General features: G+C 36.6%; 1 protein-coding gene across 1 annotated transcript in view; it reads right to left on the bottom strand.

Annotated features, from left to right (window-relative positions):
* Positions 1-9713: 9713 nt before the first annotated feature.
* Positions 9714-27833, bottom strand: part of LOC139755389 (uncharacterized) — an 87803-nt gene continuing 69683 nt past the window's right edge. The window contains exons 3-5 of the mRNA XM_071673634.1: positions 15230-15448; positions 14455-14563; positions 9714-11886 (exon numbers count right to left, since the gene is read on the bottom strand). Of these exons, the coding sequence (XP_071529735.1) occupies positions 11802-11886; positions 14455-14563; positions 15230-15448 (413 nt within the window). The 3' untranslated portion in view covers positions 9714-11801. The remainder of the gene's footprint in view (positions 11887-14454; positions 14564-15229; positions 15449-27833) is intronic.

The following is a 27833-nucleotide window of genomic DNA, read 5'->3' as shown; positions in this document are numbered from 1 at the left end:
CGTAGCCAAAGCTGTGACGCAGCCAAAGCTGTGACGCAGCCAAAGCTGTGACGCAGCCAAAGCTTTCTTATCCATATAGTCAAAGTTGGATCTGTAGCTTAATTATCCCGACTCGCTCTTCGTCTTTCGACTCATAAATCGTTTAATTTCCTTTCCAATTAACAACTTTATTACCTGTAATTGCCTCGGGGAGCTCTCATTATTAAGTCTTCCCCACCCACTACTGATGAATGGCTTAATGGCACACGATCTTAAATGACCCCGCATATGATCTTGGTCATATATGGTATGGTGGAAAGGATCACAATTTTGCGCGTGATCAAGATATTCCTATGAGTCCACGATGTATATCAACTGACTGTTATATTTCTCTCTGGTGTCTCCCCTGATGATGTGATTATTACACGAAAGTGCACTTGGGAACTTTTCATGTTTCATTTTCCCATGGACTCATAGGAATATGGTATGGTATAATGTATAGGTATAGGAAAGCTTAATAACCTTTGTTATGCACAACCTCGTGACCTTGTGACTGGCTTACTGACCCACGTTGTGTACAACCCCGTACTCTTAAGTTGTGACTGGCTTAATGACCTGTGTTGTGAACAGTCCCTCCACTTGTAAGCGGCTTAATGACCTTAGGTGTTGACGGCTGATAACCATGCACCCTCCACTGGTAACGTTATTAGGCAGCGCTAATGGCCAAATTATTGCTTAATCTAGCGTGCTGAGGCGAGAAGAATATTCAAAATTAGAACCTTAATTCCAGAGCGAGTGGCAAGTGGAGGTGGTTTGGGGGTCTTCTGGTCCCTCAGGTCTTGACTCTGTCAGGTCTTTCAGGTCTTGACTTCATCGGGTCCTTTAGGTCTTGACCTCATCAGGTCCTTTAGGTCTTGACCCCCTCAGGCCCTTCAGGTCTTGACTCCCTCAGGTCCTTCAGGTCTTGACTCCCTCAGGTCCTTCAGGTCTTGACTCCCTCAGGTCCTTCAGGTCTTGACTCCCTCAGGTCCTTCAGGTCTTGACTGCATCAGGTCCTTCAGGTCTTGACTCCCTCAGGTCTTTCAGGTCTTGACTCCCTCAGGTCCTTCAGGTCTTGACTCCCTCAGGTCCTTTAGATCTTGACCCCCTCAGGTCCTTTAGATCTTGACCCCCTCAGGTCCTTTAGATCTTGACCCCCTCAGGTCCTTTAGGTCTTGACTCCCTCACGTCCTTCAGGTCTTGACTCCCTCAGGTCCTTCAGGTCTTGACTCCCTCAGGTCCTTCAGGTGTTGACTCCCTCAGGTCCTTTAGGTCTTGACTCCCTCAGGTCCTTCAGGTCTTGACTCCCTCAGGTCCTTTAGGTCTTGACTCCCTCAGGTCCTTTAGATCTTGACCCCCTCAGGTCCTTTAGGTCTTGACTCCCTCACGTCCTTCAGGTCTTGACTCCCTCAGGTCCTTTAGATCTTGACCCCCTCAGGTCCTTTAGGTCTTGACTCCCTCAGGTCCTTCAGGTCTTGACTCCCTCAGGTCCTTCAGGTCTTGACTCCCTCAGGTCCTTTAGGTCTTGACTCCCTCAGGTCCTTTAGGTCTTGACCCCCTCAGGTCCTTCAGGTCTTGACTCCCTCAGGTCCTTTAGGTCTTGACTCCCTCAGGTCCTTTAGATCTTGACCCCCTCAGGTCCTTTAGGTCTTGACTCCCTCAGGTCCTTCAGGTCTTGACTGCATCAGGTCAGTATTCTGACCTTGTTGTACGAGAGGGGATAGTACCTTTCTAACATTACGATACGCAGAAAAAAAATTCAATGTTCAAGATAAAAAGTTTTTTGAGAACAAAAATATGTTTTTTTTATGTTCAAGGCTCCAGTCACGGATAAAAGTCCACATCAAGGGCGGGCCTTAGTTGAAACATAGAGAGAATTATGGAAGGGAAAGAAAAAGAAGGGACAAGGGAACAAGGGAAAGTACCTCTACGACTTTTTAAGAAAGTCTTTATCTATTAATCTATAAAAAAAAACCATTGAGATTTATCGTAAATGTGTTTGAGAATGAATATTCGTATTTGTGTGTGTGTGTGTGTGTGTGTGTGAGTGTGAGTGTGTGTGTGTGTGTGTAACACGAGTCACGAAACATGTTACTGTACGCCAAAGAAGATTTGCGCCACTGATTTCCACCTGAGTTCGGTTCTACTCCTAATCATAAAATCTGGCCACCTGATGCGTAATGAACCTGGTGCGTATAGGAGAATCGTGACGCAAATTGAGAACCTCAGTAAGAAACTGGTCAATGCTGAGTGAGCTTCCATATCTAATGAAGTATTTAAGTGTATGCGTGATGGTGTGTTTATCTGTTAAGAGAACATACTTTTTATATCAGATTCATTGGTGTAGTATGATAAATGTACTATAATCTGATCTAGTATTGTTATAGCACGTAATTCTCTGCAGCAAGACTTGATCAATTTATCGAATTTTTTATTAATTCGTAATTGCCGTGCACTAGTTTACAAGAAACTGAATTGTTGTGGGTAATAGTTCACCATCCTGCCGCCAGATGTCCCACGAGCAGCCTGGTGTTGTTGTTGTTGTTGTTGTTGTTCCTTACGCCAGGTTGTTTTTAGCTCTTCCGTAAAGTGTTGTTCAGTTTTCTCTTATGTTTACATAAGTCAGCTGATCCTGCGACAGCTGTGAGCTCCCAGGTTGTTTACACTGGATCAGCTGATAGCCGTAGTCCTGATCGGTGCGAAGGGACATTACCATGAAACGGGACATTAACCTGGGACGGGACATTATTCCCCCTGAGATGGGACATTATTCCCCTGAGATGGGACATTATTACCCTAGGACGAGACAGTGTCCTGAGACGGGACATTATTCCCCCTGAGATGGGACATTATTACCCTAGGACGAGACAGTGTCCTGAGACGGGACATTATTCCCCTGAGATGGGACATTATTACCCTGGGACGAGACAGTGTCCTTAGACGGGACATTATTCCCCCTGAGATGGGACATTATTACCCTAGGACGAGACAGTGTCCTGAGACGGGACATTATTCCCCTGAGATGGGACATTATTACCCTAGGACGAGACAGTGTCCTGAGACGGGACATTATTCCCCTGAGATGGGACATTATTACCCTAGGACGAGACAGTGTCCTGAGACGAGACATTATTCCCCTGAGATGGGACATTATTACCCTAGGACGAGACAGTGTCCTGAGACGGGACATTATTCCCCTGAGATGGGACGTTATTACCCCAGGACGTGACAGTGTCCTGAGACGGGACATTATTCCCCTGAGATGGGACATTATTACCCCAGGACGAGACAGCGTCCTGAGACGGGACATTATTCTCCTGAGATGGGACATTATTACCCTGGGACGAGACAGTGTCCTGAGACGGGACATTATTCTCCTGAGATGGGACATTATTCCCCTGAGATGGGACATTATTACCCTAGGACGAGACAGTGTCCTGAGACGGGACATTATTAATACCCAGGGATAGGACATTGTTCCCCTAACGAGCCACACGAAGATAAAACCATGGGAATGGTATGTGTGATCCCGATTGGGCTAGACTTTAGAGTTCCCACGTAGTTCATGGACATGGTAAGACCAAGTGGTATCACGGTGTTACACCCCCCCAGGTGTACATGTGCACTGGCCTAAGGGCCTGCACTCATGCGTTTGTGTATTAATTTCTCTGTACTGTACGAGGGGGGGAGTTTTACACTCGTAGGGAAGCCTCGTCTCTTTAAATTTCTCTCCTGTTATACAACTTTAGGTACTGATTAATTTATTTCGTAAACCTTTGAATACTGTTATTATTATTATCATTATTATTATCATTATTATCATTATTATTATTATTGTTATTATTATTATTATTATTATCATTATTATTATTACTATTATTATTATTATTATTATTATTATTATTATTATTGTTATTATTAATTCTATTATTATTATTATTATTATTATTATTATTATTATTATTATTATTATTATTATTGATTCATAAAAAGAAATCAACAAAACTTGCTTCTTTGGCTTAAGATAGCGGCTTAGAGAGAGAGAGAGAGAGAGAGAGAGAGAGAGAGAGAGAGAGAGAGAGAGAGAGAGAGAGAGATACCGTTTTCTTGACAAACAATTGTTCTTACAGACGGGAAACACATGTACAGAAGTGTTGGGTTAAACATAACACTGGTCTGTTAATGCTTCTTTTATTCTACTGTAACTTACATATATTACAAAATATGGGTTTGATTTTACAATTTTGATACAAACTTACACATAATCGTGTCTAAACAAATTTTGCAGCTTATTCAGTTGCTGCCGTTAGCATTCTATTACTGTAAAGCATATATATATATATATATATATATATATATATATATATATTCAAAGCTAGATATGATACAGCTGTCATTAGTGTATCTTTCAATGGTGTTGAAAGGTAAATTGACAATGTTTTCAAAGTCACAATGAATATCATTCTTGGCTCTACGAGAACTCTGCAAGCTCTCCATTCAGTTCGCTGTCACAAACACACGATATTGTTTTGGCTAGATTTCCTTTTACACACAAAGAGTTTTTCTCTCATACATCTCTCTCTCTCTCTCTCTCTCTCTCTCTCTCTCTCTCTCTCTCTCTCTCTCTCTCTCTCTCTCTCTCACACACACACACACACACACACACACACACACACACACACACACACACACACACACACACACTCCATTAGCGCCACACTAATATAAAATACACGGATATACTAAAATATATCAAATCTACAATGTCAGGTTCTTAATCAACGTTCTTCTTCTCCTGCCACATAAACCAGGATTAAAAAGGCACGCCACTTTAGGCCTTATACATGTAACAATAATGATCATCTGCGGTACGGGGCAGTTATGTTTACTGGGCTCAAAGGCTACAGAGATACTGAAAAAGATCCGAGGAATGATTTGGCTTAGATCCCCCTTATTATATATGTAGTAGACATGACTTTATTAATCTTAAATTGAAGACATTGACAAAGACTTTCTTTTTTTTTATTATTTAAGGTACCTCTGCACGCTTTTAGGTTAGGATAAGATCCTTAAAATGGTTTCTCTACATCTCTTAAGCGCTACAGGGTTGAAGAACACCAGCGGTCATTGGTTGAGAGAAGCGAAGTGCAGCTGCCGTTGGTCGTCAAATGAGTTAAGAGTCAGCTCTTCCTATTGGCTGGTTTGCCAGAGCGTCATGTCTTACGATTGGTTGGTGCAGCGTTCTCTTCTCGACCAATCACCGCTGTCAACAGACGCCCAAACTTTACAATCTTACCCTCAGTTCGGGCTCCAGACGCAGCAATCTAATAATGCTAATAAGAAAGGAATATAGAAAGAGTTCTTCTGAGAATACAGGAAATTGTTCGAGATGAAATATACAACTAGCATAAATAAGCTATTGAGAGTATACTGCTAGACAGGCTGTTTCTCCCTTCAGCCGGGACTTCGAAGTGAGACATCGAGCTGCGTCGAACTGACACATCGAAGTCGGGGCCTCAAACACAACTCTCACACACACACACACACACGTTACGAGTCTCGTTTCTGATTGGCTCTGTGTCACTCGTTAAGCACGGTGTCTTGTTCTCTTCTGCCAGGTCTTTAGCCAGTCAGGAATAATCTTTGGGTTTACGATAGCCTATCAGTTCGGAAAAGGCATTGATTTTCTAGATGTACATTTATGGAGACGGATGTACATCGTTATTATGATAATAAACGCGGGCTTGATGTCTTAGGAGTCACATGACGTGAGAGGCATTTAAAAAAAAATGTACTTCCTTCATCCCTGAAGCATGACGGTGTGATCCCTGGGTCCTTAAAGATGGCTTGGCTTTGACCCAATCCTCAAGGGCAGGTCAGAGAGCAGGCCATCATACAAAAGGGGTCGTATGGTCGTGCTTAAAGGTCGTATCTTCAGACTTACGAATAGTACCGTCATGCTAAAAGGGGTCATACCAAACTGGTAATATGACCTTCACGATGGTCTGAGGTTATTAGTATGACCTTCACACTAGTCTGAGGCCAGTTGTATGACCTTCACACTGGTCTGAGGTCTTTAGTGTGACCTTCACAGTGGTCTGAGACCAGCTGTTAGCAAGATGGCCCAATTGACTTGTGGAGACCTTCATCCAGTCAAAACATGTTATTCAATCTCCACCAAATTCACTTTATTTTCTTCTCATTTCTGTGTCATGGAAACTGATGGAGTAAATCAGAGAAATCATGAAAACATCTGCAAACCTTGAGTTTTCTCTGCAGCGTCACTTTCAAACCCAAATGAATTGTTCAGGCAAGGGTATTGTATACATTGTCAGATCTTATCACTCACCTAGTGGAGCGAAGTAAAGGGAAAAAGATATATCTGTGATGAGATTTTTCAAAAGAAATATCAATGATATATATATATATATATATATATATATATATATATATATATATATATATATGGGGAGAAAGAATACTTCCCACGTATTCCCTGCGTGTCGTAGAAGGTGACTAAAAGGGGAGGGAGCGGGGGGCTGGAAATCCTCCCCTCTTTTTTTTTTTTTTTTAATTTTCCAAAAGAAGGAACAGAGAAGGGGGCCAGGTGAGGATATTCCCTCAGAGGCCCAGTCCTCTGTTCTTAACGCTACCTTGCTAACGCGGGAAATGGCGAATAGTTTGAAAAAAAAAAAAAAAAAAAAAAATATATATATATATATATATATATATATATATATATATATATATATATATATATATTCATTCATACACGACATTTAACGGAAGTAAAAATGTGGCCGAAAAGGTCCCAAGTAATGGAACCAACCATTAAACGAAATAAAAAAAAAAAAACAGAAACCAATAAAGTCGTGCAGTCAAGTATATTGACCACTAATGACCAATCAGGACGCAATAGTAAAGAAACCCTTAAAGTGATTGGCCGGACATTGCCACAAGGTCGATATGTGTGTTACTCCCAGTATATATATATATATATATATATATATATATATATATATATATATATATATATTATTGACTAGTGTGTATGATTTCTATCACATGAGTGTTCCACAGAATGACTGGTACTGCACACGCGCGTGTGTGGAAAGTATAGGCATACACGCAATCATGCACGCGCGTCTGGACATACCCAGACACACACACACACACACACACAGTAGCTTAAAGAGAGAGACGCCAAAAACTGTCGGCACTCAAGAACTATCGTAAAGTATTATTTACAACAGTCAGCTGTGAATGAGAGGTAAATAAATAAGCGGGAATGATTATGCTCGGGAAAGGACAGTCAAAAAAGATATAAGTAATCAAAAGTAACTTGGAGTAAGTAGTGTGTGAGGGGGGGGACATAGGCAAGGTAAAGATAAGTCCTTTATAAGTAGGACCTTCTGGGAAGAGTTGCAGGAACATACACAGACTTTATAAGTGTGTGTGGGTGGGGAAAGGGGAACTAGGCATTTTAAGTAGTCGCTGGGCATTGTGATTAGGATGTCGGGCATTCTAAGTCCAACACACAGCATGATTATTCAAACACGAGCTTACAAAGAATAATAGTTATTATCAATAGGACATTAGGAATAATGGGGAAATCGGATATCTTAATAGGGTAACTGGGCACAAAAATTGGGAGGATGGGGGACAGAACTTCCCACGAGACATCCTCCCCCACGTCCTTGGGATGGCCTGACCCTGACCTCTGACCCCACTTGTGACCCTTTTCATTCGGGTCAACCAAAAGTACACGTGAGACTTACATATCTACGATATATATCTCTATATATATATATGTATATGTATACGAAGGAGATTCACCAAATATCCCAAAAATCTAAAAATATATGTATTCACTAGAATATCCAAGCTAACCCTTTGAGTACGGTGGCTTACCAGATGAAGTTCGTCAAGTCGGCTCTCGTGGTCAAAGGGTTGCAGCTCTGTGTTCTTGTTGTTCTTGTTCATCTGTGGACGAGACGGGGTTGTACTCTACCGTGCCAGGTCATCCGGAGGTCATACAGACATGTCCCGAACATGCTTACGGTTCGGATGACCTGTTTTCAAAAGTAATATTCTTGTGTTTACTTTTCGTTTGATTTCTGGTCAAGTCGCGTCATCGGTATGGATGCAGCAGCAGTATGGGCTTGTCTTCACCAAGAGGTCAGACAGTAGACCTTAAGAGAGGTGATCATTTGATTATAGATGCTCTGCTGAACACTATGTCAGTCTAAGGAAGGACAGAACCTGAATGGAAACCTTCAGGTCCACACTTGTGGGTTTGTTCGCCCGACCATAAAGTCCTCCAGTTTGCACACGATTTTTATTTCTGTCTGGGACTCGTTTTCCTGACGGGAAACTGCTCTCAAGACCGGGGTTCAGCCCCTCCGTAGCCGGACTCAGGCATACACGTAACCTGGGTCTATACGACTACCCCAGAGTGCAGACCTCTCTCGTGTGATAAGTGGTTCTTGCAATGTACAGAGATCCTGAGACTCTGGAAGCGGGCAGAACACTTACACAGACTCCAGTCTGATAACAAATAACCACATCACTTGTGTCGCAAGACCACCACACTCCCTCCACGTCTCCTTCAACCCGGGTCCCGGAGAAATGAATGACCCTCTTGGAGAACGTGATGTAAAACTCACACATTATTATTTCATACAAGTCTCCCCAAAAAAAGTCGTCATTGAATATTCCAAAATTAAAACTATATTTCATCTTTTCGTCGAAGTCTTCAGAAAGCATCCATCGAGGATCAAGATGTGTCCTTCAACATGTGTGGATCTCCAGAGGTCGGGCAGGGTAGGAGAAGCCAGGGGTCCCCAAGAAGTGTCCCAAGACCCCTCTCTCCCCAGCGTTCCCTCCCACCTGCCTCAGTCCTCTGTTGATCCCACCCAACACATACCATAGAGATCATGCCCATCAAAAACGCCATAGTCGTCTGTACTTACCTACCATTGTGCCTTATACTACGGCCACAATGATGCTCGTAATCACTGATGATATTTATACTTGCAAATGATAGTTACAACATCAATGGCGATCCTCACATCCAAGACTGCAGTCGGTTGGTATCATAACACTTCAACCTCTCCACTCGTACATTTACCAACATTGTTTTTCTGCCTCACTTCTATTTCAGAAAGCTGTGTGCATGTTTGGATCATGTTTACATCACCATAGCACAAGTGAAGGAGGAAAAGTCACATCAACAATACACTGTAATACCCGTTTCATAAAAAATACGAAGTATACCAAAGATCTCTCATGTATGTAACAACTATGTGTTCTTTTGTATTTTCCATGCCGCTGAACGATTAATTTTTTACCTCATCAGTTTGACACACTGAACGCAAATCCTGTAATTTCTGTAGACTCACTTAGTCAAGGTGTTTTACAAGACCATGTCTGTGTGTTTCTCGTTTGCGTTGTACTGTGTTTTCCGCCACCCTGGAGGTCAAGTCTGTCATACTTTCGTTCGTACATTTTGATCACAATCGCGAGGGAATGTTTGTCGTAAATACGATCTTTTTCCCGCTCTATTCATTGCCTAGGGTACTTGAGATTCCAACTCGTGACTTTTCTTCGCTGATTTTTGGCATCCCTTGCTCGCTATTGGTTCCACATCCTGTGCTTCGTCAAGAGAATTTTGCTTATTTCCTTTTTTTTTTTGACGGAGTTGTTTTATTATAGTATTTTCCTGAACAATAATATTAATCAGAAAATATCGGTTGATTCATATATGAATTATGAATTTTACAAGTTCACTTACTAAGTATTTAAGAACATCACAGGCATAGCAGAGATGAACACCAAATGGAAGTACATGGCAACTCAGGGATCACCTGATCAGGACAACGACAAGACCCTCCCACCATCTGCTGTTGGGGCCGCCAACGCCCATTTGTTAACGTGGTTCACAGTTCACGAGACAGACCGCCAGTTGGGTCCAGAGCGGGAGTCAACCCCGTGATGAATGTCTTTCGGCTGCTGGACTGAAACTGACGAATTAGAGCCATTCCGTTTCTCCCTTTGTTTCTTGCACACGTTTCACCATCGCACGTTTCCTCTTCGCCTCTTCCGGTTTCATCGAGAGGAAAGGAAGGAAAAATCTCCATCATGCTGTTTGGCATTGTTTTACCGTACCCTCCCTGCTGCGGAGCACGTAAGATGTATCGCATTCCACCAGTATGTTTTCCCTGCATTATTTTCGATGTTTTCCGTGGAGCAGGTGTTTTCTGGTAGTGTTTCTCGTGGGTAGTAGTATTTCCAGTGTTTTCTTTCCCCCAAGGCTTTGAGTTGCCAGTTCTAAACCAATACAGAAGGAAAGAACACTTTAAGACTCTTCCTCTTATTCCCAAAATATGTATTGTTTCCATCTTGCATCAGGAGGTATTATGTATTTTTCATATTGTGTTTTTTGATTCTGTAGTGTATCATGCAAACACTTGTTATCCATACGCATCTCTTTTTATCTGCATCTATTGAATTCCTCTTTACACGTTTCCTTTTCTTATACTTTCGTAAATACACAGAATTCTTCCATATCAGTTTGTACTTAAAGAGTTATGTGGGCTATGATTCACTGTTCCAGTCTCACACTGTGAGTTTTGGTAATCACACATACACACACACACACACACACACACACACACGAGCTTAGAACTGACCATTTCTGCTAAGGTTCGTAGGAATCATTTTATTGGTATTATGAGATGAAACTTCTGAAGACTTCTGATAAAAATTCACAATTTTTTTTTCTTCTTCATATGTCTTTTCAAACGCGATTATGAGAACGCTCTCAAAAGCGTTCACCATGCCCCCTGAGAAAGTTAACACACACTCACGACACCACATGCCTCCGAGAACGCACTCAGAGCACAACCTGAGGAGTGCAGGAGAATGCTTTGTGATAAATGCTCATGGCAGCGCACTCGCAAGATCTCCCCCTGAGAACGCACTCAAGATCAAACATTTGAGAACGCACTCGAAGCCATTCTCACTTCCTGACGTAACTTGACGCTGCAGGAATGACAAGAGACCCTCACAGCTCTGTAAATTCTGAAGGAGATGATTTTGCTTTTGTTTTTGGTGGACAAACCACATAAATCAGAAAAGCCATCGGCATAACCTTGACAGTAAAACCTCTCGAAGGATTGAAACGTCCCATAAAGTGTTAAAGAAATTCTGGCAGAGCCCTTTAAACTCTTGTAGAATCTCTTGAGAGAGTGTAGAGTCTTCAAAGAGTCATAGAGCTCATGGAGCCTTAACAAATCACTATAGAGTCTTGCATAATCGTACTGATCCACAAGGCATCAGGGTTTCACAATGTCTTTAAACATTTTCCAAAAGCTTCATAATGTCTCAAAACGTTTCAGAAAGCTTCACTTTGCCTCAAAACATTTCACAAAACTTCACAGGTACCAAAACTTTTCATTCACAAACCTTCACGTTGCCTCAGAATTTTTCACATAGCTTCACAAATCCGAAAACGTTTACGAAGCTTTACAAAATTGTTTCGAAACGCTTTCCAGAGCTTTGCAAGGTCTCTAAACGTTTCACAAAAGTTTACAGAGTCTCGAAACGTTTCACAAAGGTTTAAAAATTCTCGAAACGTTACACAAAGAGTCATAAAGTTTTGCAACGTTTCACAAAGGTTCATAAAGTCTCGAAACGTTCCACAAAGGTTCAAAAAGTCTCAGAGCATTTCACAGCGACTAAGATGATTCATATATGTCTCCCAGAGTCTTGTAGATTATCTTCTAAGAGTTTCCTGCGTTGATCTGTTGGTTGTAGTCTGCCATCAGTTGTTCGAAGTTGTAAAGATAACCCCCATGTTGTTCTAGCCTGTACAGGGAGAGAAGAAAACGGTCAGAGGTGATGACTGTAGTAAGAATTATACTGGAAATGAGAACACGGAATGTTTCTTATGTTGGAGGCTCCAGCCACGGACACAAGTCCACATCAAGACCGGGCCTTGATTGAAATATAGAAAGGATTACGAAATGAAAATAGAAGAGACAAGTGAAAGTATTTACGATTTTTGAAGTGAGAAAAAAAATGTCTTTTAAACTTTGCCAGGTTTTAGTTATTGGGAAAGACATGAGAAGGTAGAGTGTTCCAAAGCTTTGAGGTGTAGGGAAGGACGTAGTTATCAAAACGGCCTACCCTTGAGATGCCAACGGCCACACAGTAATCATGTGAGGCAGCAACTTGCCGAGTATTCGTCGGTGTTGCTGTTTTAGTAGCTGTAGTAATTGGTAATAGCTGCTACTAATGATGATCTAAACAAGTAGCAGTCAATAGGAGCGAAAGCATCGCTAAGAGAAGTAGATGGTAGCAGGTAGATCAGAAGCAGTGGGTTGTAGTCCGTAGACCAGAAGCAACAGGTTTGTGGTAGACAAGCCAGAAGTAGATGCTAGTAGGTAGACCAAAAGCAGTAGGTGATGATAGAACAAACGTAGTTTGTGGAAGGTTAGACTAGAAGCAGAGGTAGATGATAGCAGGTGGACCAGAAGAAGCAGGAGGTGATGAGAGGTAGACCAAAAACAGTAGGTAGACCATCAGCAGAAGTAGATGGTAGTAGATACATGAAGAGCAGCATCAGGCCTTTGATAAAACCTAATCAATACACACGCCACCCAGATCCCTTCACCAGTGAGTAACAGAGTCGTGTCTTGACTATCAACGCTTTTGGTGTAATAAGACGGGCAATAGATGAGATGATGATGGGGTGACGAGGATGGTATGGATGAGAGGGTTAAGGAGATGGTGGACTGTGGGGTCCGTGACGATGACGCAGTGGTGAGTTTTGAGGCGAATGAGAGAGAAAAGAAAAGAGTTTTGCAAAAAGTAAAATAATTATGGATACATGTGTATCTGTCTGTGTCCCCTCAAGTATAAATGAGAGATAGGAAGGAGAGGGAAAGAAAGAGAAGGGAAGAAGAGGGGACAGGGAAAGACGAGGAGGGAGACAGGTCGAGAGGAGAGACACGCTTGCGGGGGGGGAAGACGCGATAAAGAGAGGGAAAGGGAGAGGAAGGCGAGGAGTAGAGAGAAAGAGAGAGGGAGGGATGGAGGGAGAGTGGGGTACAGAAGCTCAGTAAGAGAGATCGATTACGCAGCCAACGTAAGCCACACAAGTCCTCTTGGTGCAAGACTTTATCATGCTTATTCGCTGTTTCCCATGTATCATGGTAGCGCCGAGAAAAGACGATTAACGGCCTCATTTTCTTACATTCATTCTCAAACTGTCATGTATATTCTACAGGAAGCAGAGCTCCTTTCTATCCACTGCAAAGCCTGACAAACCTTTCCATAGTTTCCCCTGACAGCACGTCGCCCTCTGCATATCACCTCGTTTCATTTTGCTCTATCCTTGCACGCCTCTCACCCTCCTGCATGTCCAGGTATCAGTAATTCAAAGTATCTTTCACTCCATCCTTCCATTTCATTATCAGTCTCCCCCTTCTTCATGTTACCTCCACTTCTGACATATATATGACACTCCCAACTCCAGCTGTTCATCCTCCTTCGGGGCTGCTCGATAAATGGGTAATTAGCTTAGGCTGGTGTGTGTGTGTGTGTGTGTGTGTGTGTGTGTGTGTGTCCTTTTTTTCTTCACAGTGACCGATACGGTACGGGGAAAACACGCTTCAATCAGGGGCCATATCGGGTGAAAGGAAAGAGTAATAGGATTAGAAAGAAATTAATCAGGGCTCCGAAGGTGTTTGTGAACCTGATTCTCAGTGGGAGAAAAGTTATGGGGAGAAGGAAAGACAAACGAAGGAGTGGTATCTCACAGCTAAACTAATCGAGGGAAGAAGGAGGCATTGTATATGGTACTATATATATATATATATATATATATATATATATATATATATATATATATATATATATGTCGGAGGTGGAGGGAACAAGGAGAAGAGGGAGACCAAATTGGAGGTGGAAAGATGGAGTGAAAAAGATTTTGTGTGATCGGGGCCTGAACATGCAGGAGGGTGAAAGGAGGGCAAGGAATAGAGTGAATTGGAGCGATGTGGTATACCGGGGCTGACGTGCTGTCAGTGGATTGAATCAAGGCATGTGAAGCGTCTGGGGTAAACCATGGAAAGCTGTGTAGGTATGTATATTTGCGTGTGTGGACGTATGTATATACATGTGTATGGGGGGGGTTGGGCCATTTCTTTCGTCTGTTTCCTTGCGCTACCTCGCAAACGCGGGAGACAGCGACAAAGTATAATAAAAAATGAATAATAATAATAATATATATATATATATATATATATATATATATATATATATATATATATATATATATATATATATAATGACTGAAAGGGCAGCACGAGTGTAAGAAATCTCTTCTTCCCCTCACACACAAATGGTGATCACACACACACAGACACTCACTGTAGTTCGAGGAGCCGCCGTCTTCGCGCCCTCCTGTGGGAGTACTGCCTCACCGCCATCACCACCGTCACGTTGATGATAAGGAAGCCAACCACGCCACACACAGCTCCTGCAACACGCAGAGATAACCTGTTACAAGTTCACGCCTCTCGAAGAAACCCATGTGGGAATTTATGCCATAGATTAACGTGTGCGCCGTGCTGTGGAACTGAGCGAGAGAGGTGTAAGAAGAAATGTATAGAAGTAATCTTTTTTTTTAAGTTTTAGAGGAGTGGATACATGGCATAAACTGAGTTATGATGTAGTGAATGTGGACAGCATAAAAGAGGTTAAGGTAGTTGTATAATGGTAGATACAGTTCAAGAAATGGGTTCCCACGAGTGTAGAACTCCCTCCCCATTCAGTATATATTATTTATCACACACACACACACACACACACACACACACACACACACACACACACACACACACACACAAGCCCCCGTCACCACCACCACCATTCAGACAACCACCATCCCTCACCGTCACCACCACCACAACCACCACCACCACCATTCAGACAACCACCATCCCTCACCACAACCACCACCACCACCATTCAGACAACCACCATCCCTCACCGTCACCACCACCACCACCATTCAGACAACCACCATCCCTCACCGTCACCACCACCACCACCATTCAGACAACCACCATCCCTTGCCGTCACCTCCTCACACCGCACCGTTACTCCCTTACCCCTCCCACTGGCCTTGTGCCTCAAGACGCACCCAGTATGACGCTGGTGGAGGGGACAGCGCTGTGTGGGTCTCGCCTCGGGGCGTCCATGTGCCTCTGACTCATCATGACTACGATGCCTCCGTCGCCAGCTGACTGGCCAGTCCCGTCCTTGCTTCCGCCGCCTCCTGGGGACCACGGCGACGAAGGCTTAGCCGGCGGCGGAGGCGGAGGTGGTGGGCGTACTTCTAGAGCCACCGCTGGGTCCCCGTCTGTAAGGGCGAGAGGAGAAGCACCTGGGAGATTAGTATAGATTAGAAGGCCTTGTTTTATATGTATATATATATATATATATATATATATATATATATATATATATATATATATATATATATATATATATATATATATATATATATATGTTATATTTATTTATTATACTTGATCGTGTTTCCTGTGTGGTGGGGTTGCGCCAGGAATGGATGAAGGCAAGCAAGTATGAATGTGTATATGTGTATATATGTATACGTCTATACATATATATATTATATCATGTGTGGCGAGGTGGCGATGGGAATGAATAAAGGCAGACAGTATGAATAATGTACATGTGTATATATGTATATGTCTGTGTGTGTATATATATGTATACGTTGAGATGTATAAGTATGTATATGTGCGTGTATGGACGTGTATGTATATACATGTGTATGTGGGTGGGTTGGGCCAATCTTTCGTCTGTTTCCTTGCGCTACCTCGCTAACGCGGGGGACAGCGACAAAGTAAGATGAAATAATAAATAAATAAGTATATATATATATATATATATATATATATATATATATATATATATATATATATATATATATATATATATATATATATATATATTTCATTAAAATCTGAAAAAGTTGAAAATCTGAGCAAAATATTTGGTAAGGCTATAGCCTTAGATTTTTCTTGATTTTTGTCAAAGATGGATTTTCTTGAGAATTTCAGGATAGATGCTTTTCGGTATGCTGAATACGAATCTTTGGTCAAAATCCAAAAATTCGTGTAATTAATTGAGTAACTAGCATATTAATTTTATCATTAATCTTAGGAGTAATTAAAGGCATTAATAATGCGAAATTCTGTCATTTGACCTGAAATCCTTAATCAACATGTAAAATAACATCTATACCCAGATTCTCATTAAAATCTGAAGAAGTTGAAAATCTGAGCAAAATATTTGGATTTTTCTTGAATTTTTTCAAAAAAATGGATTTTCTTGAGAATTTCAGGATAGATGCTTTTCGGTATGCTGAATACGAATGTGTGGTCAAAACCTAAAAATTCATGTAATTAGTCGAGCAGTTAGCTTATTGATTTTATAATTAATATAAGTGGTAATTAAAGGCATTAATAATGCGAAATTCTGTCATTTGACTAGAAATCCTTAATCAGCATGTAAAATAACATCTGTACCCAGGTTTTCACTAAAGTCTGAAGAACTTGAAAATCTGAGCAAAATATTTGGTAAGGCTATAGCCTTAGATTTTTCTTGATTTTTGTCAAAAAATGGATTTTCTTGAGAATTTCAGGATAGATTCTTTTCGGTATGCTGAATACGAATCTGAGTTCAAAACCCAAAAATTCGTCAGGTTAATCGTGTAATTAATTAAGCATATTAATTTTATTCTAATTAATCATAGAAATGATTAAAGGCATTAGAAATGCGAAATACTGTCATTTGACCGGAAATCCTTAATCAGCATTTAAAATAACATTTATACCCAAGTTTTCATTAAAATCTGAAAAAGTTGAAAATATGAGCAAAATATTAGATTTTTCTTGATTTTTGTCAAAGATGGATTTTCTTGAAAATTTCAGGATAGATGCTTTTCGGTATGCTGAATGCGAATCTGTTTTCAAAACCCAAAACTTCGTGTAATTAATTAAGTAATTAGCATATTAATTTCATTATTAATCTTAGGAGTAATTAAAGGCATTAATAATGCGAAATTCTGTATTTTGACCTGAAATCCTTAATCAACATGTAAAATAACATCTATACCCAGATTCTCATTAAAATCTGAAGAAGTTGAAAATCTGAGCAAAATATTTGGTAAGGCTATTATAGCCTTGGATTTTTCTTAAATTTTTTCAAAAAATGGATTTTCTTGAGAATATCAGGATAGATGCTTTTCGGTATGCTGAATACGAATGTGTGGTCAAAACCTAAAAATTCATGTAATTAGTCGAGCAATTAGCTTATTGATTTTATAATTAATCTAAGTGGTAATTAAAGGCATTAATAATGCGAAATTCTGTCATTTGACTAGAAATCCTTAATCAGCATGTAAAATAACATCTGTACCCAGGTTTTCACTAAAGTCTGAAGAAGTTGAAAATCTGAGCAAAATATTTGGTAAGGCTATAGCCTTAGATTTTTCATGATTTTTGTCAAAAAATGGATTTTCTTGAGAATTTCAGGATAGATTCTTTTCGGTATGCTGAATACGAATCTGTGGTCAAAATCCAAAAATTCGTGTAATTAATTGAGTAACTAGCATATTAATTTTATCATTAATCTTAGGAGTAATTAAAGGCATTAATAATGCGAAATTCTGTCATTTGACCTGAAATCCTTAATCAACATGTAAAGTAACATCTATACCCAGATTCTCATTAAAATCTGAAGAAGTTGAAAATCTGAGCAAAATATTTGGTAAGGCTATAGCCTTAGATTTTTCTTGATTTTTGTCAAAAAATGGATTTTCTTGAGAATTTCAGGATAGATTCTTTTCGGTATGCTGAATACGAATCTGAGTTCAAAACCCAAAAATTCGTCAGGTTAATCGTGTAATTAATTAAGCATATTAATTTTATTCTAATTAATCATAGAAATAATTAAAGGCATTAAAAATGCGAAATTCTGTAATTTGACCTGAAATCCATAATCAACATGTAAAGTAACATCTATACCCAGATTCTCATTAAAATCTGAAGAAGTTGAAAATCTGAGCAAAATATTTGGTAAGGCTATAGCCTTTGATTTTTCTTAAATTTTTTCAAAAAATGGATTTTCTTGAGAATATCAGGATAGATGCTTTTCGGTATGCTGAATACGAATGTGTGGTCAAAACCTAAAAATTCATGTAATTAGTCGAGCAACTAGCTTATTGATTTTATAATTAATCTAAGTGGTAATTAAAGGCATTAATAATGCGAAATTCTGTCATTTGACTAGAAATCCTTAATCAGCAAGTAAAATAACATCTGTACCCAGATTTTCACTAAAGTCTGAAGAAGTTGAAAATCTGAGCAAAATATTTGGTAAGTCTATAGCCATAGATTTTTCATGATTTTTGTCAAAAAATGGATTTTCTTGAGAATTTCAGGATAGATGCTTTTCGGTATGCTGAACACGAATCTGTGGTCAAAATCCAAAAATTCGTGTAATTAGTCGAGCAACTAGCATATTAATTTTATAATTAATCTAAGTGGTAATTAAAGGCATTAATAATGCGAAATTCTGTCATTTGACCTAGAAATCCTTAATCAGCATGTAAAGTAACATCTATACCCAGGTTTTCACTAAAATCTGAAGAAGTTGAAAATCTGAGCAAAATATTTGGTAAGGCTATAGCCTTACATTTTTCTTGATTTTTGTCAAAAAATGGATTTTCTTGAGAATTTCAGGATAGATTCTTTTCGGTATGCTGAATACGAATCTGAGTTCAAAACCCAAAAATTCGTCAGGTTAATCGTGTAATTAATTAAGCATATTAATTTTATTCTAATTAATCATAGAAATAATTAAAGGCATTAGAAATGAGAAATACTGTCATTTGACCGGAAATCCTTAATCAGCATTTAAAATAACATTTATACCCAAGTTTTCATTAAAATCTGAAAAAGTTGAAAATCTGAGCAAAACATTTAGTAAGGCTATAGCCTTGGATTTTTCTTGAATTTTTTTCAAAAAATGGATTTTCTTGAGAATATGAGGATAGATGCTTTTCGGTATGCTGAATGCGAATCTGTTTTCAAAACCCAAAAGTTCGTGTAATCAATTAAGTAATTAGCATATTAATTTTATTATTAATCTTAGTAATTAAAGGCATTAATAATGCGAAATTCTGTATTTTGACCTGAAATCCTTAATCAACATGTAAAGTAACATCTATACCCAGATTCTCATTAAAATCTGAAGAAGTTGAAAATCTGAGCAAAATATTTGGATTTTTCTTAAATTTTTTCAAAAACTGGATTTTCTGTAGAATATCAGGATAGATGCTTTTCGGTATGCTGAATACGAATGTGGTCAAAACCTAAAAAATTCATGTAATTAGTCGAGCAATTAGCTTATTGATTTTATAATTAATCTAAGTGGTAATTAAAGGCATTAGTAATGCGAAATTCTGTCATTTGACTAGAAATCCTTCATCAGCAAGTAAAATAACATCTGTACCCAGGTTTTCACTAAAGTCTGAAGAAGTTGAAAATCTGAGCAAAATATTTGGTAAGGCTATAGCCATAGATTTTTCTTGATTTTTGTCAAAAAATGGATTTTCTTGAGAATTTCTGGATAGATGCTTTTCGGTATGCTGAATACGAATCTGTGGTCAAAATCCAAAAATTCGTGTAATTCATTGAGTAACTAGCATATTAATTTTATCATTAATCTTAGGAGTAATTAAAGGCATTAATAATGCGAAATTCTGTCATTTGATCTGAAATCCTTAATCAACATGTAAAGTAACATCTATACCCAGATTCTCATTAAAATCTGAAGAAGTTGAAAATCTGAGCAAAATATTTGGTAAGGCTATATAGCCTTACATTTTTCTTGATTTTTGTCAAAAAATGGATTTTCTTGAGAATTTCAGGATAGATTCTTTTCGGTATGCTGATTACGAATCTGAGTTCAAAACCCAAAAATTCGTGTAATTAATTGAGTAACTAGCATATTAATTTTATCATTAATCTTAGGAGTAATTAAAGGCATTAATAATGCGAAATTCTGTCATTTGACCTGAAATCCTTAATCAACATGTAAAGTAACATCTATACCCAGATTCTCATTAAAATCTGAAGAAGTTGAAAATCTGAGCAAAATATGTGGTAAGGCTATAGCCTTACATTTTTCTTGATTTTTGTCAAAAAATGGAGTTTCTTTAGAATTTCAGGATAGATTCTTTTCGGTATGCTGAATACGAATCTGAGTTCAAAACCCAAAAATTCGTCAGTTTAATCGTGTAATTAATTAAGCATATTAATTTTATTCTAATTAATCATAGAAATAATTAAAGGCATTAAAAATGCGAAATACTGTCATTTGACCGGAAATCCTTAATCAGCATTTAAAATAACATTTATACCCAAGTTTTCATTAAAATCTGAAAAAGTTGAAAATCTGAGCAAAACATTTGGTAAGGCTATAGCCTTAGATTTTTCTTGATTTTTGTCAAAAATGGATTTTCTTGAGAATATCAGGATAGATGCTTTTCGGTATGCTGATTACGAATCTGTGTTCAAAACCCAAAAATTCGTCATGTAATCTTGTAAGTAATTAGCATATTAATTTTATCTATTAATCATAGGAGTAATTAAAGGCATTAAAAATGCGAAATTCTGTCATTTGACCGGAAATCCTTAATCAGCATGTAAAATAACATCTATACCCAAGTTTTCATTAAAATCTGAAGAAGTTGAAAATCTGAGCAAAATATTTGGTAAGGCTATAGCCTTAGATTATTCTTGATTTTTGTCAAAGATGGATTTTCTTGAGAATTTCAGGATAGATGCTTTTCGGTATGCTGAATGCGAATCTGTTTTCAAAACCCAAAAGTTCGTGTAATCAATTAAGTAATTAGCATATTAATTTTATTATTAATCTTAGGAGTAATTAAAGGCATTAATAATGCGAAATTCTGTATTTTGACCTGAAATCCTTAATCAACATGTAAAGTAACATGTATACCCAGATTCTCATTAAAATCTGAAGAAGTTGAAAATCTGAGCAAAATATTTGGTAAGGCTATAGCCTTGGATTTTTCTTAAATTTTTTCAAAAAATGGATTTTCTTTAGAATATCAGGATAGATGCTTTTCGGTATGCTGAATACGAATGTGTGGTCAAAACCTAAAAATTCATGTAATTAGTCGAGCAATTAGCTTATTGATTTTATAATTAATCTAAGTGGTAATTAAAGGCATTAGTAATGCGAAATTCTGTCATTTGACTAGAAATCCTTCATCAGCAAGTAAAATAACATCTGTACCCAGGTTTTCACTAAAGTCTGAAGAAGTTGAAAATCTGAGCAAAATATTTGGTAAGGCTATAGCCTTAGATTTTTCTTGATTTTTGTCAAAAAATGGATTTTCTTGAGAATTTCAGGATAGATGCTTTTCGGTATGCTGAATACGAATCTGTGGTCAAAATCCAAAAATTCGTGTAATTAATTGAGTAACTAGCATATTAATTTTATCATTAATCTTAGGAGTAATTAAAGGCATTAATAATGCGAAATTCTGTCATTTGACTAGAAATCCTTAATCAGCATGTAAAATAACATCTGTACCCAGGTTTTCACTAAAGTCTGAAGAAGTTGAAAATCTGAGCAAAATATTTGGTAAGGCTATAGCCTTAGATTTTTCTTGATTTTTGTCAAAAAATGGATTTTCTTGAGAATTTCAGGATAGATTCTTTTCGGTATGCTGAATACGAATCTGAGGTCAAAACCCAAAAATTCGTCAGGTTAATCGTGTAATTAATTAAGCATAATAATTTTATTCTAATTAATCATAGAAATAATTAAAGGCATTAAAAATGCGAAATACTGTCATTTGACCGGAAATCCTTAATCAGCATTTAAAATAACATTTATACCCATGTTTTCATTAAAATCTGAGGAAGTTGAAAATCTGAGCAAAATATTTGGTAAGGCTATAGCCTGAATTTTTCTTGATTTTTTTCAAAAAATGGATTTTCTTGAGAATATCAGGATAGATGCTTTTCGGTATGCTGAATACGAATGTGTGGTCAAAACCTAAAAATTCATGTAATTAGTCGAGCAATTAGCTTATTGATTTTATAATTAATCTAAGTGGTAATTAAAGGCATTAATAATGCGAAATTCTGTCATTTGACTAGAAATCCTTAATCAGCATGTAAAATAACATCTGTACCCAGGTTTTCACTAAAGTCTGAAGAAGTTGAAAATCTGAGCAAAATATTTGGTAAGGCTATAGCCTTAGATTTTTCTTGATTTTTGTCAAAAAATGGATTTTCTTGAGAATTTCAGGATAGATGCTTTTCGGTATGCTGAATACGAATCTGAGGTCAAAACCCAAAAATTCGTCAGGTAATAGTCGAGTAATTAAGCTTATTAATTTATTCTAATTAATCATAGAAGGTAATTAAAGGCATTAATAATGCGAAATTCTGTCATTTGACCTGAAATCCTTAATCAGCATTTAAAATAACATCTATACCCAAGTTTTCATTAAAATCTGAAGAAGTTGAAAATCTGAGCAAAATATTTGGTAAGGCTATAGCCTTAGATTTTTCTTGATTTTTTTCAAAAAATGGATTTTCTTGAGAATTTCAGGATAGATGCTTTTCGGTATGCTGAATACGAATCTGAGTTCAAAACCCAAAAATTCGTCAGGTTAATCGTGTAATTAATTAAGCATATTAATTTTATTCTAATTAATCATAGAAATAATTAAAGGCATTAATAATGCGAAATTCTGTCATTTGACCGGAAATCCTTAATCAGCATTTAAAATAACATCTATACCCAAGTTTTCATTAAAATCTGAAGAAGTTGAAAATCTGAGCAAAACATTTGGTAAGGCTATAGCCTTGGATTTTTCTTGAATTTTTTTCAAAAAATGGATTTTCTTGAGAATATCAGGATAGATGCTTTTCGGTATGCTGAATACGAATCTGTGTTCAAAACCCAAAAATTCGTGTAATTAATTAAGTAATTAGCATATTAATTTTATTATTAATCTTAGGAGTAATTAAAGGCATTAATAATGCGAAATTCTGTCATTTGACCTGAAATCCTTAATCAACATGTAAAGTAACATCTATACCCAGATTCTCATTAAAATCTGAAGAAGTTGAAAATCTGAGCAAAATATTTGGTAAGGCTATAGCCTTAGATTTTTCTTGATTTTTGTCAAAAAATGGATTTTCTTGAGAATTTCAGGATAGATGCTTTTCGGTATGCTGAATACGAATCTGTGTTCAAAACCCAAAAGTTCGTGTAATTAATTGAAGTAATTAGCATATTAATTTTATCTATTAATCTTAGGAGTAATTAAAGGCATTAATAATGCGAAATTCTGTCATTTGACCTGAAATCCTTAATCAACATGTAAAATAACATCTATACCCAGATTCTCATTAAAATCTGAAGAAGTTGAAAATCTGAGCAAAATATTTGGTAAGGCTATAGCCTTGGATTTTTCTTGAATTTTTTCAAAAAATGGATTTTCTTGAGAATATCAGGATAGATGCTTTTCGGTATGCTGAATACGAATGTGTGGTCAAAACCTAAAAATTCATGTAATTAGTCGAGCAATTAGCTTATTGATTTTATAATTAATCTAAGTGGTAATTAAAGGCATTAATAATGCGAAATTCTGTCATTTGACTAGAAATCCTTAATCAGCATGTAAAATAACATCTGTACCCAGGTTTTCACTAAAGTCTGAAGAAGTTGAAAATCTGAGCAAAATATTTGGTAAGGCTATAGCCTTAGATTTTTCTTGATTTTTGTCAAAAAATGGATTTTCTTGAGAATTTCAGGATAGATTCTTTTCGGTATGCTGAATACGAATCTGAGTTCAAAACCCAAAAATTCGTCAGGTTAATCGTGTAATTAATTAAGCATATTAATTTTATTCTAATTAATCATAGAAATAATTAAAGGCATTAAAAATGCGAAATACTGTCATTTGACCGGAAATCCTTAATCAGCATTTAAAATAACATTTATACCCAAGTTTTCATTAAAATCTGAAAAAGTTGAAAATCTGAGCAAAATATTTGGTAAGGCTATAGCCTTGGATTTTTCTTGAATTTTTTCAAAAAATGGATTTTCTTGAGAATATCAGGATAGATGCTTTTCGGTATGCTGAATGCGAATCTGTTTTCAAAACCCAAAAGTTCGTGTAATTAATTAAGTAATTAGCATATTAATTTTATTATTAATCTTAGGAGTAATTAAAGGCATTAATAATGCGAAATTCTGTATTTTGACCTGAAATCCTTAATCAACATGTAAAATAACATCTATACCCAGATTCTCATTAAAATCTGAAGAAGTTGAAAATCTGAGCAAAATATTTGGATTTTTCTTAAATTTTTTCAAAAAATGGATTTTCTTGAGAATATCAGGATAGATGCTTTTCGGTATGCTGAATACGAATGTGTGGTCAAAACCTAAAAATTCATGTAATTAGTCGAGCAATTAGCTTATTGATTTTATAATTAATCTAAGTGGTAATTAAAGGCATTAATAATGCGAAATTCTGTCATTTGACTAGAAATCCTTAATCAGCATGTAAAATAACATCTGTACCCAGGTTTTCACTAAAGTCTGAAGAAGTTGAAAATCTGAGCAAAATATTTGGTAAGGCTATAGCCTTAGATTTTTCTTGATTTTTGTCAAAAAATGGATTTTCTTGAGAATTTCAGATTTTTTCAAAAATGGATTTTCTTGAGAATATGAGGATAGATGCTTTTCGGTATGCTGAATGCGAATCTGTTTTCAAAACCCAAAAGTTCGTGTAATCAATTAAGTAATTAGCATATTAATTTTATTATTAATCTTAGGAGTAATTAAAGGCATTAATAATGCGAAATTCTGTCATTTGACCTGAAATCCTTAATCAACATGTAAAGTAACATCTATACCCAGATTCTCATTAAAATCTGAAGAAGTTGAAAATCTGAGCAAAATATTTGGTAAGGCTATAGCCTTAGATTTTTCTTGTTTTTTGTCAAAAAATGGATTTTCTTGAGAATTTCAGGATAGATTCTTTTCGGTATGCTGATTACGAATCTGAGTTCAAAACCCAAAAATTCGTCAGGTTAATCGTGTAATTAATTAAGCATATTAATTTTATTCTAATTAATCATAGAAATAATTAAAGGCATTAAAAATGCGAAATACTGTCATTTGACCGGAAATCCTTAATCAGCATTTAAAATAACATTTATACCCAAGTTTTCATTAAAATCTGAAAAAGTTGAAAATCTGAGCAAAATATTTGGTAAGGCTATAGCCTTAGATTTTTTTTGATTTTTGTCAAAAAATGGATTTTCTTGAGAATATCAGGATAGATGCTTTTCGGTATGCTGAATGCGAATCTGTTTTCAAAACCCAAAAGTTCGTGTAATTAATTAAGTAATTAGCATATTAATTTTATTATTAATCTTAGGAGTAATTAAAGGCATTAATAATGCGAAATTCTGTAATTTGACCTGAAATCCTTAATCAACATGTAAAGTAACATCTATACCCAGATTCTCATTAAAATCTGAAGAAGTTGAAAATCTGAGCAAAATATTTGGTAAGGCTATAGCCTTGGATTTTTCTTAAATTTTTTCAAAAAATGGATTTTCTTGAGAATATCAGGATAGATGCTTTTCGGTATGCTGAATACGAATGTGTGGTCAAAACCTAAAAATTCATGTAATTAGTCGAGCAATTAGCTTATTGATTTTATAATTAATCTAAGTGGTAATTAAAGGCATTAATAATGCGAAATTCTGTCATTTGACTAGAAATCCTTAATCAGCATGTAAAATAACATCTGTACCCAGGTTTTCACTAAAGTCTGAAGAAGTTGAAAATCTGAGCAAAATATTTGGTAAGGCTATAGCCTTAGATTTTTCTTGATTTTTGTCAAAAAATGGATTTTCTTGAGAATTTCAGGATAGATTCTTTTCGGTATGCTGAATACGAATCTGAGTTCAAAACCCAAAAATTCGTCAGGTTAATCGTGTAATTAATTAAGCATACTAATTTTATTCTAATTAATCATAGAAATAATTAAAGGCATTAAAAATGCGAAATACTGTCATTTGACCGGAAATCCTTAATCAGCATTTAAAATAACATTTATACCCAAGTTTTCATTAAAATCTGAAAAAGTTGAAAATCTGAGCAAAATATTTGGTAAGGCTATAGCCTTGGATTTTTCTTGAATTTTTTTCAAAAAATGGATTTTCTTGAGAATTTCAGGATAGATGCTTTTCGGTATGCTGAATGCGAATCTGTTTTCAAAACCCAAAAGTTCGTGTAATTAATTAAGTAATTAGCATATTAATTTTATTATTAATCTTAGGAGTAATTAAAGGCATTAATAATGCGAAATTCTGTATTTTGACCTGAAATCCTTAATCAACATGTAAAGTAACATCTATACCCAGATTCTCATTAAAATCTGAAGAAGTTGAAAATCTGAGCAAAATATTTGGTAAGGCTATAGCCTTGGATTTTTCTTAAATTTTTTCAAAAAATGGATTTTCTTGAGAATATCAGGATAGATGCTTTTCGGTATGCTGAATACGAATGTGTGGTCAAAACCTAAAAATTCATGTAATTAGTCGAGCAATTAGCTTATTGATTTTATAATTAATCTAAGTGGTAATTAAAGGCATTAATAATGCGAAATTCTGTCATTTGACTAGAAATCCTTAATCAGCATGTAAAATAACATCTATACCCAGATTTTCATTAAAATCTGAAGAAGTTGAAAATCTGAGCAAAATATTTGGTAAGGCTATAGCCTTAGATTTTTCTTGATTTTTGTCAAAAAATGGATTTTCTTGAGAATTTCAGGATAGATTCTTTTCGGTATGCTGAATACGAATCTGAGGTCAAAACCCAAAAATTCGTCAGGTTAATCGTGTAATTAATTAAGCATACTAATTTTATTCTAATTAATCATAGAAATAATTAAAGGCATTAAAAATGCGAAATACTGTCATTTGACCGGAAATCCTTAATCAGCATTTAAAATAACATTTATACCCAAGTTTTCATTAAAATCTGAAAAAGTTGAAAATCTGAGCAAAATATTTGGTAAGGCTATAGCCTTGGATTTTTCTTGAATTTTTTCAAAAAATGGATTTTCTTGAGAATATCAGGATAGATGCTTTTCGGTATGCTGAATACGAATGTGTGGTCAAAACCTAAAAATTCATGTAATTAGTCGAGCAATTAGCTTATTGATTTTATAATTAATCTAAGTGGTAATTAAAGGCATTAATAATGCGAAATTCTGTCATTTGACTAGAAATCCTTAATCAGCATGTAAAATAACATCTGTACCCAGGTTTTCACTAAAGTCTGAAGAAGTTGAAAATCTGAGCAAAATATTTGGTAAGGCTATAGCCTTAGATTTTTCTTGATTTTTGTCAAAAAATGGATTTTCTTGAGAATTTCAGGATAGATGCTTTTCGGTATGCTGAATACGAATCTGTGGTCAAAACCTAAAAATTCATGTAATTAGTCGAGCAATTAGCTTATTGATTTTATAATTAATCTAAGTGGTAATTAAAGGCATTAATAATGCGAAATTCTGTCATTTGACCTGAAATCCTTAATCAACATGTAAAATAACATCTATACCCAGATTTTCATTA

Source organism: Panulirus ornatus, chromosome 19 (genome assembly GCF_036320965.1).
Source record: "Panulirus ornatus isolate Po-2019 chromosome 19, ASM3632096v1, whole genome shotgun sequence".
Taxonomy (NCBI): Eukaryota; Metazoa; Arthropoda; class Malacostraca; order Decapoda; family Palinuridae; genus Panulirus; species Panulirus ornatus.
The sequence above is the reverse complement of the archived record's forward strand: the minus strand, read 5'-3'. Positions and strand labels throughout refer to the sequence as shown.